This window comes from Musa acuminata, chromosome BXJ1-9, assembly GCF_036884655.1.
Source record: "Musa acuminata AAA Group cultivar baxijiao chromosome BXJ1-9, Cavendish_Baxijiao_AAA, whole genome shotgun sequence".
NCBI lineage: Eukaryota > Viridiplantae > Streptophyta > Magnoliopsida > Zingiberales > Musaceae > Musa > Musa acuminata.
Genome location: NC_088335.1, coordinates 12,007,843 through 12,022,247, shown reverse-complemented (window position 1 = coordinate 12,022,247; position 14,405 = coordinate 12,007,843). Strand labels below are relative to the sequence as shown.

Genomic DNA, 14,405 nt, shown 5'->3' with positions numbered 1-14,405 from the left:
CGATAGACTTCGAGTCCGGTTAATTTCTAACCCACTCTTTTTATAGGTTACATAAAAAAGAAAATAAAAAGCAATTCTAGTTTAAAATATAAATTCTAAAATTTGAACCTGCTATTTATTTGCGCCAAAATTGTTAATAATAATAAGAAAAATAAAAAGAAAGGGATTAAAGAGGTTGTGTGTTTGTATCTCTCTGACCTCAATAGAATAATAATTACCATTATTAGATCGCCACCATCAAGAACAGGGGGAAGGGGAAGAAGAAGAAGAAGAAGAAGAAGAAGAAGAGGAAGAGGACGAGGAGGAGCGACCAAATACTGTGGATCGCGGAAGTAGAGAAAGAGGGATCTCCAGGAGTAGGAATGGCGGAAGGAGAGAAGAGAGGAGGGGAGAGGGGAGAAGAGAGCGTGAAGCTGTTTGTGGGACAGGTACCTAAGCACATGACGGAGGAGGAGCTCATGGACCTGTTCAAGGAGGTGGCTCTCGTCGACGAAGTCAGCATCATCAAGGACAAAGTCACCAAGGCGTCCCGAGGTCCTTCCTCTGAGATCCATTCTTTGTTATTCTCACTATCCTTCGTTGTGGATTTCTGTGGGTTGCTAATGGTGTCAACCTGGAAGTTTTCGTCGTAGTTTCGGATTTGTTTGGTCAATTGTGTTTGATTTCGTCCGCAGGTTGCTGTTTCCTGTTCTGCTCGTCGCGGCAGGAGGCCGACAAGGCGGTCGCGGCGTGCCATAACAAGCGGACGCTCCCCGGTGTACGGCATTCCATCTGATTTCTTTCCCCTTTTGTTTCTGTCCTTAATACAGCATAAATGTGTCGTGGATCTGCATTTCTTCTTTCTTTACCTATTGAGGAGGGGATTGCTGACTTCGTAGAATTTCATCCCTCTGTTGTGTTTGTATGCATTCTGGGCTTTTTTCCTTCTTCCTTTTCGATATCTCATTCTCATATCATGTCGTGGATGTCCAAATTGTGTCATGATCTGCCGGTAGGATTTTTAACAGGGAATCACTGGCTACTTTTCTGGAGTTGGATTCTTGGAGTAGTTTAAGTTATACCACCAGAGAGGAATGGATTGTGCATTCACATGCATAGCATAGTGATTTGGCCATGCTCCAAAGAACACCGTTTTGAAAGTTTTGATTTGAGTTCTTGAGTACATGGTAGGACTCTTTGCCGTTGGCATGAATGACGAATTTATGTATAAATCTAATGGACCCCTTTCTTCACTTGACCAATAAATTGGGATTCATGAAATGTGCTTTGACAGCTATTTTAATGGAAACACTAACTGGGAAACTTGCATATACGATTAAGAAGCTACTGACAACAATTGATTTTAAGTTTGTGATGCTACAGGTTTAAATTATATGACTAATATTTACAAATCTCTTGAAAACTGTATCATTTATGGGCTCACTGTTTAATTATATGTTCTGATGACTTCTTTCGGAAGCTCTCTATTGTTCCTTTTTCAATGTGGCTGTGCTTCTGTCATGAGAATGATTAATTTTTTAGTCTCTTGTTTTACCATGAACTAAAGCATCACCTTTGAAAGATTGGTAGACAGAGACAGGACAGTCATCCAATTAGGTAGCAAAAATCATCAGAGCCAGGTGTCTCATCTGGGAATGTAGCTTAGCTTTATTATTGGAAAAGGGAGTTACAAGCTTATGTTGAAACTGAGAGGATTTGTATGTTGAAGAGCATCAGGTTACCGTTTTGAACCTCAGACTGAAAGCAATAATTTTCCTTTTAAATAACACATTACTCTATGTGTCTCTTTAAGTTTTTTTGTACACCTTATTTAGAAAATAGCAGTTTCTTTCTTTGGTGATTAACCATTGGAGCATCTGTTAGATTGGTGTATTTATTATTATTTTTAAATGAACATATAAATAATTATTCACTCAACCAACATAATCTATTAGGTTCTATAAAGTAACATCTTCCTGCACACAGGATAATATTGATCTACTATCCTATTGCAAATGCATACTGCTACCAAGTATACTATCTGAATCAATGTGATAATAGTTTATAGGTGCTTCAAAATTCTCAAGCGAAAAATGTGCTTTGAAAGTTCCCTGTGTTGCAAATGCCTGTAATGAGATGATATGGACCATGTCCAGATATACTAGCACATTTGGTTCTAGACTTTAGGTTTTCATATAATAGCATATGAATGGACATTGGTAGAACCACTACTGTGCCATTATATCCAGAAGCAGACGATTTACATGTGTCTTAATAGCTTTGACCTATTCATACAGCACTGTGGGTTACTTTGTACTTTCGGTATGTCAAGATACTGAAATCTGAGATGTAGGTTGTTTAAATAGAGGTTGTCTTGTTCTTGGTTTGTAGATACATTTTCACTGCACTATTGTTCTTGGTTTCAGACAAGATTTTGCCTACTATTTTCTAAATTGTATGATGAAGTATTGACAATGTGCAATTCCTCTATGATTGCTTACTACTTCTTGCTTCAGTTCATAACAAAATTTGGGGGCCTATTATTGCTATAGGTTTTCCGCAATCCTGATTGAAACATGCTTTGCTTTTGCATCTCAGGCTTCTAGTCCAATGCAAGTGAAGTATGCTGATGGTGAGCCGGAAAGGCTAGGTAAAAACACCAAAAATATCATCTTCTAGTGATGTCAATTATTTAATTCTCTTTCCATCTTCCTTTTTTATCATTTATACTTTTCCATTTTAGATGTTAAATTGAAATTTTGCCTAAATTGTGTACTAGGATGTTGTAACTCTTTTTATGATTTATGGTTTGAAGTAATTGCTCTTCTCATCCAGAGCACAAGCTTTTCATTGGAATGCTTCCAAAGAACATATCTGATACTGAAGTTGCAGTGTTATTTTCAAAATATGGTACTATTAGGGACTTACTGATCTTGAGAGGTTCTCAACAAATAAGTAAAGGTACATTATGACCTTATAATGCTTAAATTAGTATATTATATTGCCTTCTTGCTTTCTCCATAAAGTGAATTTTACTTAAGACTTATTGGTCTCAATATTAGTATTAAATGTTGTTTTTCTTTTCCCTTAAATGTAGCAGGCTGTGCATTTTTGAAATATGAAACAAAAGAACAGGCTTTGGCAGCCCTTGAAGCCTTAAATGGGAAACATAGGATGGAGGTTTGTGTTTGTTGAACTTCTGTGCTTCTTGAATATCTTTGTTACCTACCAATCCTTTTAATTGTACTTACGTTAACAAAATCAATGGCACCAAGGAGGACTGAGTAATCAATTGAACTATGTTATGTTTGAATGTATGATCAACTGAGGCTAAGATGGAAAGAATTATTTGACTTTGTTTTAATATGTCCAGAGGAGGACTATCTAAACCAGTTTGAGCAGGGAAATGATAGGAAGAAGCACTAGTGGGAACATGGGGTGCATTTATCCTGGTTAAGGCTTCTAGTAAGCTTCCATGTAATATATTGAGTCACTGAGAATGTTGAGCTTTTTCTAAATGAACTGATGCATGTGAATCATAAGAGATTGTCAGGATAACATGATACCCTATTGTTTCAGGTACTTTTTGAAAAAAAAAGTTGTTGATATGGGATTAACATGCAATGTTGTTCTATTTTAAGTTTGATAACCTTGTGAATCCTGATTTGATTGTATTCATCCCCTGTATGATGTAACAAATGTACTGTCTAATGAATTCGGGAAGCTATTTTAGAGGCCTTACATCTTAACAAATATGCTAATAAAAATATGACACAACTGTAAAAGCCAAGGTTATAGAGAAAAATTTCAAAGCTTAGGTACTGGTAATATATCTCAATTTGATTTACTTATTAAAATTTAACTGCTGTGGCTATATAGCAAATGCAAGAAAAGTTGAAGTGGACATCATTTTCTGAAATTGTTATTAGCAGACATTTTGACACTATGTAAACCGGATTCTGCACTTGTTTTCAGAATATTATATGTTCTTTTTGTAGATTAACAGTCGAATAATTATCTCTACTAATTATACTGAAGCCTAATTTTTATAGAGGAAGAAACTTGTAGAAAATGTTATTTTCTTTGTGATATGAAAAGTTATGAGAAAATGTTATTCTCTTAGAGGGACATATATGTTGCTATGAGTTTCGTGCCCTAGTCTTGCAGATTGAATATACATTGGAATGGGGGTTCTATTTTCCTATTCTTCTTGCATAGTTATGAGTCTCATCACAATGCAGGGTTCAAGTGTGCCTCTGGTTGTTAAGTGGGCTGACACAGAAAAGGAAAGGCAAGCTCGAAGGGCACAAAAAGCTCAATCTCAGGCATCTAATGTTTCTAATCCCAGTTCAATGCAGCAGCCATCAATATTTGGAGCATTACCAATGGGGTATATGTCTCCATATAATGGATATGGGTATCAGGTGATGCCCTTTTTCTAATTTTTTTATGCTTGATTATAATCTTCCCATTAGTAGAGCCTGAAAAACTTTGTTTGTCTTCTTAAATTTTTCTTGTTATGATTATGATAATTTCTGCATAATGATTTTTTTATAACCTATGCGTTTATTCTTCTGAACAGCATAAACCTTGGAATAACTAATATTCAGGAGTTTATGGGTTTTTACAATTAAAACTTTTCATATACTCAAGTAAACTGTTGAACTTGTAATAGGGGGAAGGAAGTCCAAAAGATCAAAGCAAAAGCAATAAGAATAAGTGTAAAGAACAAACTATGCAAAGGAAGAAAAAGCAAGGTAAAGAACTGGATACAAAATTACTTAAAAAGATAGTCGGCAAATGGTTGCTTCAAATGAATGTGAAACCCTATTTGAGTAAGTTGGTGCGCGTAGCTGATGAAGGCATGATCAAATCGTGTTGTTTTCGGATCTGAAGGCCCGTAGGAGGTGGAGCAATAATCTTTCTTAGATTAATCTACTGTGTCTCCTCTCTCTGGTCTTGGATCACTGAAGAAGGAGCACAAATGGGCTTTATGTGGTATGGTGCCGCTGTAGCTTGTTTATGCTCCTTGGAGTATCATTCCAGAAGCTCTTGTTTGTTCTCCTGACTTTAAGTTAGAATAGAGGCAGACTGGAAACTCACTTAACTCATTTTAGCACTACGAAACTCATTGAATTTGGGATAGAACAATAGAAGTTTCTTGTTTGAATTGAATCTGGATATAGCGGATCGGCTGCATGCAATTATTAGAAATATAAATGAATCGGGTATAGAACCCAGCAGACAGAAGCTGTCAACACCCAATACTGGACTATAGTCTGAGGCAGCTCTTTAGAGTTTAGATCGAAGTTACTCAATGTTAGAATTTGTCTACTTAACCACTCTATATGACAAGCTAGGCACACACAGGAATAATTGATGAATATCAAGAGTTCAATCACAATTTAAACGGTCCACATTATGTCATACATATCCATTATTTTTCATTGGCCAAGACATAATGGCACATACCTTAATTTAAAAGGAAAGATAGGCTCCACAACTTGAACCTTTCAATTGAATTGGCACATCCTGTCTTCCAAGTTATCTTAATTATCTTAATTTTAGGATATGCTCCAAATAACAAGAATGACAAGCAGAGTAACAGGCCGATTTATCTAAAAAACTAATTAATGGCATGGTTTGTGATTTGACCAGTTATCTGAATAACTACAATCCTTTATGTTTTTATAGATGTAATAATTTCTATAAGATGTGGCTAAGAGAAATAAAAAGATTGCCCCAAGGTTTAAGGCAGCATTTTCTTTGCAGACACTAAGAATTTTAATGCTATCCAAATGTATGGATCATTGTGTATAAATATGGAAGAGGCACCCCAATGATGTCTACTTATAAAAAAGGTAGACATCTGATATTTATTTGAATAATCTTATGAAGTATAATAGAAACTTTCCTATATTTAATACTATAATTCCTAGATCACCTCAGGGAATTCTGAAGCTTCCTTCTTCCCTGGTAGATTCTCACTGGAGGATGCTAAGGGTATAAATGAAGATTATAACAACAGAATCAAGAAAAGCAGTTTTATAATTGCTAAAGGTGCTCTAGGCTTGCATGCCATCGTGCTTTACAAACTCAAGTACATTGAATATGGTGGCCAAAAGGTAAATTGATTGTGAATGAACTGCAAGTTGATAGTGTCAAATTGCACTTCATATCATATCATATCATTGAAATCTAAATTTCCTTAGATGTTCCTGTAACTTCTCCTGCACCTAGTTGATGTTATTGTTCATGGGATTAATATGTAAAACAACTGAATCTTTTGACATCCTTCATTTTCAAATTTCGCTACTCTTCTTTGACAAAGAAAATGAAGGAAACCATATCAACCCTGTCCAATAAGAGGAGCAGGCTGTTCACCATTTCACTACTCTTCTTTGACAAAGAAAATTAAGGAAACCACATCAACCTTGTCCAATGAGAGGAGCAGGCTGATCACTGGCTAGTCCTATTTTATGTTTTAGGTGTAAGATATGACTGGACATGAATCTTGTGTCATTTTTTTTTCCAAGATTGCCATTATGCATTTTGGCACGAGGACAAGCGATGCTGACATATGAATACAGTTGAAATGGCTATAGTTGTGTAACTGTAACACTCTTGTTTCAGCACTTGTTTCCAGAGTGAAAATGTTCCTCGACTTTTCTTTGCTGTTTATCAGAATGGGTAGTCTGTGTGTCCCATATGTATTTTGCTTTATGGTTATTGTTTTTAAATTTATAAATAATTGATATGGCAGCCTTATGTTCTGATTCTCTTTTTTAGAGTACTTTGAATTGATAAAAGCCATCAATGTTACCGTTACTATGTCCTTGATTAACCAGAACATTTTTATTCTTGATTCTTATGCAGCCACCTGGAACTTATGGACTTATGCAGTATCCTCTAGCTTCAATGCGAAATCAAGCTGCATTTCATAATATGATCCCATCAGTTAATCAAGGTAATGCAGTGCGTGGGATCAGTTCAGATGTTTCTCCAGGCACAGGACCTAGAAATTTAAATACAACGCAACCCGGTGGCTTCATAGGTTCACCATATCCCATATTGTCAGGTCTTCAATATCCATTGGCATATCCGGCGGATAGTGGGCATTTGGGTGATTCTAATGGTTCAGGCCATCCTGTTAATATTAAAACCAACCCAGCAAAATCTTCAAGCCCTACCACAAATTCTGGAACTCAGATAGAAGGTTAATGTGCTTCTTAATCTTGTTTTGATTTTCCTATTTCCTCTATGTTTCTGTGTATATGTTGTTGTTGGTGCTTGATAATCCTCATAGCAGCGATCTTAATCTACCTCTAGTAATCATTTGTTTGTTGGTTCATTATTGATATAGGCCCTCCTGGAGCTAATTTATTTATATATCATATTCCACAAGAATATGGCGATCAAGAGCTCTCAAATGCCTTTCAGGGATTTGGCAGGGTTTTAAGTGCTAAAGTGTTTATAGACAAAGCAACTGGTGTTAGTAAATGCTTTGGTAAAACCATCTACTATCACTCTATACTTCTTGAACCAAATCTACCATATAATTAATTGGCCCCTTTGCATGCAGGTTTTGTCAGTTATGACACGTCTGCAGCTGCCCAGGCTGCCATCAATGTGATGAATGGCTTCCAATTAGGTGGTAAGAAGTTGAAGGTACAACTTAAGAAAGAAAACAAAGTAAACCACATAAATGGTGAAATTCGTTTATGAGGAAGTAACATTTCCTACATCATGTAATCTCTGGCATATACCAAAGCTGTGGCCTTTGTTGTCTGTAATACAAATACAAGATGAATGCAAGATAATTGATTATTCTAATTTGCTCATTTTATCATGTTTTAGAAGTGAAAACTGGTAGCTTCTTTACCAGAATCATTCTTGAAACTGTAGAAATGGTGTATTCTACTTCATTCTTTTTGTAATTTATGTACCATGGGAGTTCCAATAGACAGTTAACAATTGAATTCATTCAGTTTGTTTCTATCAGAAATGAACAGTAGCTAGCTGGTGCATACTGGTCAAATTTGATTCATTATATAGAAACCTTATTATAATATATTTTTTATGATGGGCACATTTTCCATACAAGTATTTCCCTTCCTCTTTGTTCACTACACAGTTTAATATTTAAGATTCTTGTTGTCTATATGCTTCTTATGTCTCATTTTCTGGGAAAGTTGCTGAATAATCTTCCACCACCATGATGGTTTATCTGCAAGAAACATCCTTATCTGCATACTTGTAAGGTTTTAGTGTATACAATGTGCTTCCTTCATGATATTGTTTCTTCCATGGTCTAGATCAGTTTGCAGCAAATATTAAGATACTATGTATTTGCAACCAATTTTTCATTTTTCTAATTTTTTTTCTCTGATCATATATCTTCATGATTTTAGCATTGCCATTTTGGTGGTTCATAGAAAGTGCTGTGTGATTTCATAGTGCATACTTTTATGTTTCTTTGATGAATGGATGAAAAATTCTTCTTTCAGAAAGCTTTCACATGCATTGTTTTTGGTAGTTATTCGGCATTAATGAAGTTCTGCAGTTAAACAGAGATCTTCATGCGACTCCTGATTGTTCGTTTCCTCAGAATTTTTAAAGAACAGTCAGGTAATGTTCATGTTTGTAGTGCTTAATAATTTGCAAATTTTTTTTCCAGTAACTAACTCATCTTAAAACAATGGTGCACAACATACTTTACATTAAATTATTGAATTATCTTCTCTTACTATTGTCTGCTAAAAACACGTTGCCATTCTGTATCTTCTGGGGTTGAGCTTGTATCTTTGAAGTAGGTATATGGTTCTGCTACTGTGCTACATTTTAGGAATCCTTTGTTAGCCATCACGACATCCCTCCAATCAAATAGCTGATCTGACCATTTCTGAATTAGTCACATTGGCAAGTAAACAGAAATCTATGTACAAGTCCTTTTTTGTTAAACTCGTTATCAAATTAAAAAAATGGTTCTTGATATTTTGTTTTTAAGCACGGAAGAATCTTGATGACAACTGGGATTTCTCAAACACAGGTAAATTTACGTAAGTATTACATAGTCTGCTTAGCAAAAAGAAAAGATGCATCAGATAACCTCAAACCTTGATGAGTTTAACTGCTTAACTGTTTAACTTATAATCAAGCATGCCTACTTGTATGTATCTTAAGATATAAATAAATATCATGTTTGTGATCAGCTGATCTAATCTTTTGTACCTTTGACTTGCACTCTGTTCTGGTGCAAAGGTTGTTATTTCTCCTTCTGGACTCGTTCTAGCTGCAGTAGAATTACAGAGGTTTGCTACTTGGTTTCATAGGCTTAAGTTGCAATGTGTAGGGTAGATATTTCTACTTCTCACTTGACTAAGAAAATGGTACAGGGTTGAGAGATATCATAAGATTTGCCTGCTAAATACATATATCATTCTTCAGTTATCCCCTATAGCTGATCCATATTGGTGGGCTTTGATGATCTTGAGGTTGATATATATAGTCTGGCTATAAAATGGTCAATCAATCACTTTTGGGCAAATATGTTTACTCAAGTTCTTTGTGCAGTGTATTTATTCTTGCCTATTAATATAGTTATGTAGGATAATTTAATTTTGCAACATACATTTAGTGGGCAACAAATCCTCAAAATTTATGATTATGACTATGAGTTCTTTGGTAGGTGTGATTATGCTTGGCTGTTTGTTCAATTGATGATCTAGGACCAAGGAATAGAATATCATCATATACTTAGTACATATCGATTAATATTTTCTAGTGTAATTAAGGATAGGTATCTGACCAAATGTGGTAGTTTTTTATGATATTACACAGTGTAAATCGATATAATAACTAATTTCCTTATGGCAAGCTTGTCATAGATCAATTGTGATAAAACTTAAATGTTCATATTCTATTATACTCTGGTGATTTTTTTACTTCAATCTTGCATATATTCTGCTGAATATACTTTCAACAACTATAGAAAGTTATAAAGTTCTTATCATTTGATATTTTTTTAACCTAATTTAAGATTCATGCTTGTGAATCATAGTCTGATAAGATTTATCCTTCATTTCTTCTTCCTTTGGATTCGATGTCAATGATATTTTTTTATCAAGAAAATGTCTTATTGGTGGTTATTATCAAGTAAACATTGATCTAATGCATTGTTTTTTCATGCAAGTATTTTTCTGTACTTTAGAACCAGAATAGTTTGAATGCATATTGTCTTAGGAATCAATAAAATAATCATTAGGGACGAATATGTAATCATAGTTGATAATATATCTAGATGGATTAGGTAATATATCGGGAAGAATCAAGTTGGCAAAGTAAAGAACTATATTTTTGTGATGGCCGATGCAGTGCAAGGTACTTTGCATATGGAAGTCATAAAATCTCACTCACACCGTTAATCAGATGATCCTATGTCATATCTACCGTTTGTGAAGTGAAAATAAAAATAGATACAAAGAAGTTAGTTTTCGAAGGTTGAGGTAGAGATCCTATATAAAAATTGCTTTCTATTTTTATCATCATTCAGCAATACAGCAATGTGGTTGTCTATTTCATGCATACATGATGATATTGTCACAAATTGTTTTATAATTTTTAAGAAAATTATTATTGTCACAGATTGTTTTATATTGTCACAGGATGATACAGTAAGAAAATTGTTATTTTATAATATTAATATTTTTAATATTATATTTAATAATTTTGTGACACACTTGTAGAAAAATTATATAGGTATACTTTACACACAAAAAAAACTATGTCATCCTATATCCAATGTAAACAACAAAAATTATACAAGAAAACTGAAGATACCACATTATTTTACATTTGAGAACGAAAATTTGTATGATCATTGATTGTAACCTAACTATTGACCATTGTGTTTTGATTCAATGCTCTTCGATGATCAAATAATCTTTTCGTTAGGTGTTTTAATGTAAAACTGATTCCTTCTTATTGAGAAGATGATATCATTGTAATCTTTTGCAAATATTCTATCAAAAAGTAATAATCACAATAGTCATATAGATTGGACTTCAGAAACCCAATAGCAGCTGTTGCATGAGAGCATGAAATACCAAATATATCAAAATATTAACATAAATAAATCATCTTTCCCGGTCTATGATAATTTAGACTTGGAAAATATTATTTTAGTGAGGGTGAACAACATAGTAAATTCATGTCATCTCAATCATAGTAAATTCATGTTTTCAGAATCATTTGTTAACATTGCATAACCTAAAAAAAATATAATAGCCCACTTCTCTCTATCTAATTCTAAAATCCAACAACAAATTTTTATATGTTTTTCATCAATTTTTGCATATATTCTTTAAACTTAGAACTCTATCGTGGTAGTCCAAAAAAAACTCTAGTCGCCTCCCTATCATGCATATTTATTAAATTCTTCAAAAGATAAACCAAACAAATATACTTTTCTATATGAAACTACCATTCCAAATCTTTTTTATATATTTGTGATGATTATCTTCAATGTATAATATTCATTTACAAGAACTTGTTCTTTGATTTCTTTAGCTATAAACATGTTAGTTTAAGAAAGATGATCTCAATTTCCTTTAGGTATATTGTATTGGTGCTTATTGATGAACTTTGTAATTCGACATATATCACCTCCACTAGCAACCATCATTCATTCATAATGCTCAACCTCTATGTTTTAAGCTTGTAACTTCTACATGAATTTTCATTTCAATTTTTTTCTTATAATATATTCTTGCAAAGCTCTCTTAAAACTCTCACATATCTTTAAATACCTATAATGAATAAAATACTTATGTGTCAAATATCACAAATAATTTTTTTATATTAAATAATAATATGAATAGTCATAAATTTTTACTTTTCCAATATAGGTCATTAGTGACAAGTTTATGTGGATAGGGAGCTAAGGCATTAAGGTTGAAGTTATATTCTTCTATGGCCCTATCCTCTAAGAGGTTTTCTTACATATTTAAAATTATTATCTCACTAACAATATCATCGACATCAAATGTATAATGATCTATATCTTCTTTAAATTCTTAGGCTATTCTCTGCTCAGTCTGCTCTTCTTTGAATATCTTATAATATTCTACATTGTCATATATTACAAATGTTTTAATCAAATCAAAGTTATAAATTTAAGGTTGTGTAGAAGAATATCATTCAAGTGTTAAGTTTGATGTTTGAAGTTGTGCAAAGGTTGATCATTCAAGGTATTGGATGACTACTTTCCAAAATTATTTTTGATTCAAATATTGACAAAGGTGTTATTTTATTAAAAGTGTCCATCTTATATAGAAAACTAAATATTTTATTTGGAAGAGGATCATCTCTTTCATAAGTAGCTGACATTCAAAATTAATAATATGAAACTACAAAGATGTATTCATTTAATATTATATATTTTTTTATTGTTGAAGTGAATGATGTGATGATACACCAAATGATAGGGCTTCAAGGACACTATGAAAGACGATGTTGAGGCTTTAACAATACTACAAATGCTTCAATAATACAATAATAAGTCATATAGTGATTCAACAAGGCTCGATAATGCTAAATAATGATAAGATAATCAATCGTTATTCATCGAGGCTCTACAAAGGCTTCATTGACATTGATGATGATAGACACTAGTGGGAAGGAGAATATCGATGTTGGCGATCAATCATCATTGAGGCTCAACTGACAGCCATGATTAGGATCACTAGCGGGAAGCCAAACAACGATGGCTAGGTTATAGCTTGATTGCATTGTTGACCAATGCTCAATAGATAGCTACGACAACGACTAACAATGGGAAGGAAGCCGACATACTCTTGGTAGGAAGGTGATGGCCACCTCCTACCCTATTGATAATGACGATTGCAACCATTATAGTGACCTCCTATGATGGTGATGGGTAGTAAGCCAATAGTAATAATAACACTACCATGGCTCAATGAGACCCCCTTTCCTCTCATCTCCAATGATGCTCATCGATTATTGCTTTAGACGACTAAGGCTCTTGATCATACTATCCTTGCTTTCTATTGAAGATGGTGATGGAGATGGAGATTGTGATGATGGCAGCCACAACCAAGAACATTGACATTAGCGACTTCTTTGACATTGTTGTTATATTGGTGGAATGGGGTAGTGGGATGATTTATAAAAAAAAAGAACATTTGAGCCTCAATGTTTTATAGAACAAGTAAAAAAAAACAAACAACAATCAACTATGGTTAACGAACATTAATTATAGTTTTTAATTTTATAAAAGATATTTTGGTCATATTTTAAAAAAAATATGGGGCACTATCCGATAAAACTCTCATCATTGAAAACTTTTTTTATGTTATATATATATATGTATATACATATATATATATATATATGTATATATATGAATATATATGTATATATATGTATACATATATATATATATACACATACATATATATATATATATACATATATTTATATACATATATATTTTTAATCTTATCTATTCTTGAATTTAACATCATTATATAAATTATATTAGCATTTTTCTAAGTTTTTGAACGATATATATATAATTATAATATCAGTAAGATGTTTTTCTTACTAATCTCTCCGAAAGAATAAAAAATAAGTTCAAATAAGTCTCAGTTGTCTGTCCAAACCTTCAGAGGATGATGGAATAAATAATTGGTGACCAAAAATTGATATGGTGTTGAGTAAGTTGAAAATGATTAGGCTGCAAAATAATATTAAAAACAGTTAGATTGATCTATTAGAAGGTAGCATGTGAGGGCGTTGACTTTTCTATACCGATACGGACAGTAGAAAAAGTCAAAGCCAACAATCATAACAAGCCTCGTTGCTACTCTCCACTCAACCAAACAAACAGTTATCATGTGATTGGAGGTAGAAGTGGGCCGTCGTCGCGGCCCACATGAGTTTATTACGGAATCCACACGAGGAGGGTAACAGAGATGGGTGCGAGGAAACAGGTATAAGTAAAATTTTCGTAAAGAAAATGTACTCGCGGATCACCCGCCCCAAGCAATGACCAATAGCTCCATCGACGCTTCAGACCACACGAGACGTGGGCTCCACGAGTTGATCATATCGTAAGAGTTGCAATTTGAACATTTAAATATAAATATATTGAAAACACTATAATAGCATAAATATATTGTAATTGAACATTGTTATGTAATTTATGAATCGATCCATAGAAAAAAAAAATAATATGTATTTAGTATTATATAAAAATATAACATTGTTATGTAATTTTATAATGGTATAACTTGTTGGAAAAAAATATATATACAAAAAGAGAGATTCTTTTTGAAAATTCATCCGGTAAATAATTGAGTCTTTATTCGGAAATACGTCATATAAATTGCCGTTTAGTTTGACAC

At 33.3% G+C, this 14,405-nt stretch overlaps 1 protein-coding gene across 3 annotated transcripts; it reads left to right on the top strand.

Moving 5' to 3' along the window:
* Positions 1 to 226: 226 nt before the first annotated feature.
* On the top strand, positions 227 to 7,820 carry LOC135593256 (RNA-binding protein BRN1-like). 3 transcript variants are annotated; one of them, XM_065083153.1, is made up of 10 exons: positions 227 to 534; positions 675 to 757; positions 2,578 to 2,629; positions 2,815 to 2,940; positions 3,077 to 3,159; positions 4,221 to 4,403; positions 6,856 to 6,946; positions 7,058 to 7,195; positions 7,343 to 7,486; positions 7,562 to 7,820. In XM_065083153.1, exons 1-10 carry the CDS (start codon positions 363 to 365, stop codon positions 7,702 to 7,704), a joined length of 1,215 nt encoding a protein of 404 aa, XP_064939225.1. In that variant the 5' UTR covers positions 227 to 362; the 3' UTR covers positions 7,705 to 7,820. The 3 variants fall into 3 exon arrangements, with proteins under 3 accessions (XP_064939225.1, XP_064939224.1, XP_064939223.1); XM_065083152.1 differs by having other exon boundaries at positions 228 to 534; positions 3,080 to 3,159; positions 6,856 to 7,195; XM_065083151.1 differs by having other exon boundaries at positions 228 to 534; positions 6,856 to 7,195.
* The last annotated feature ends 6,585 nt before the right edge of the window (positions 7,821 to 14,405 follow it).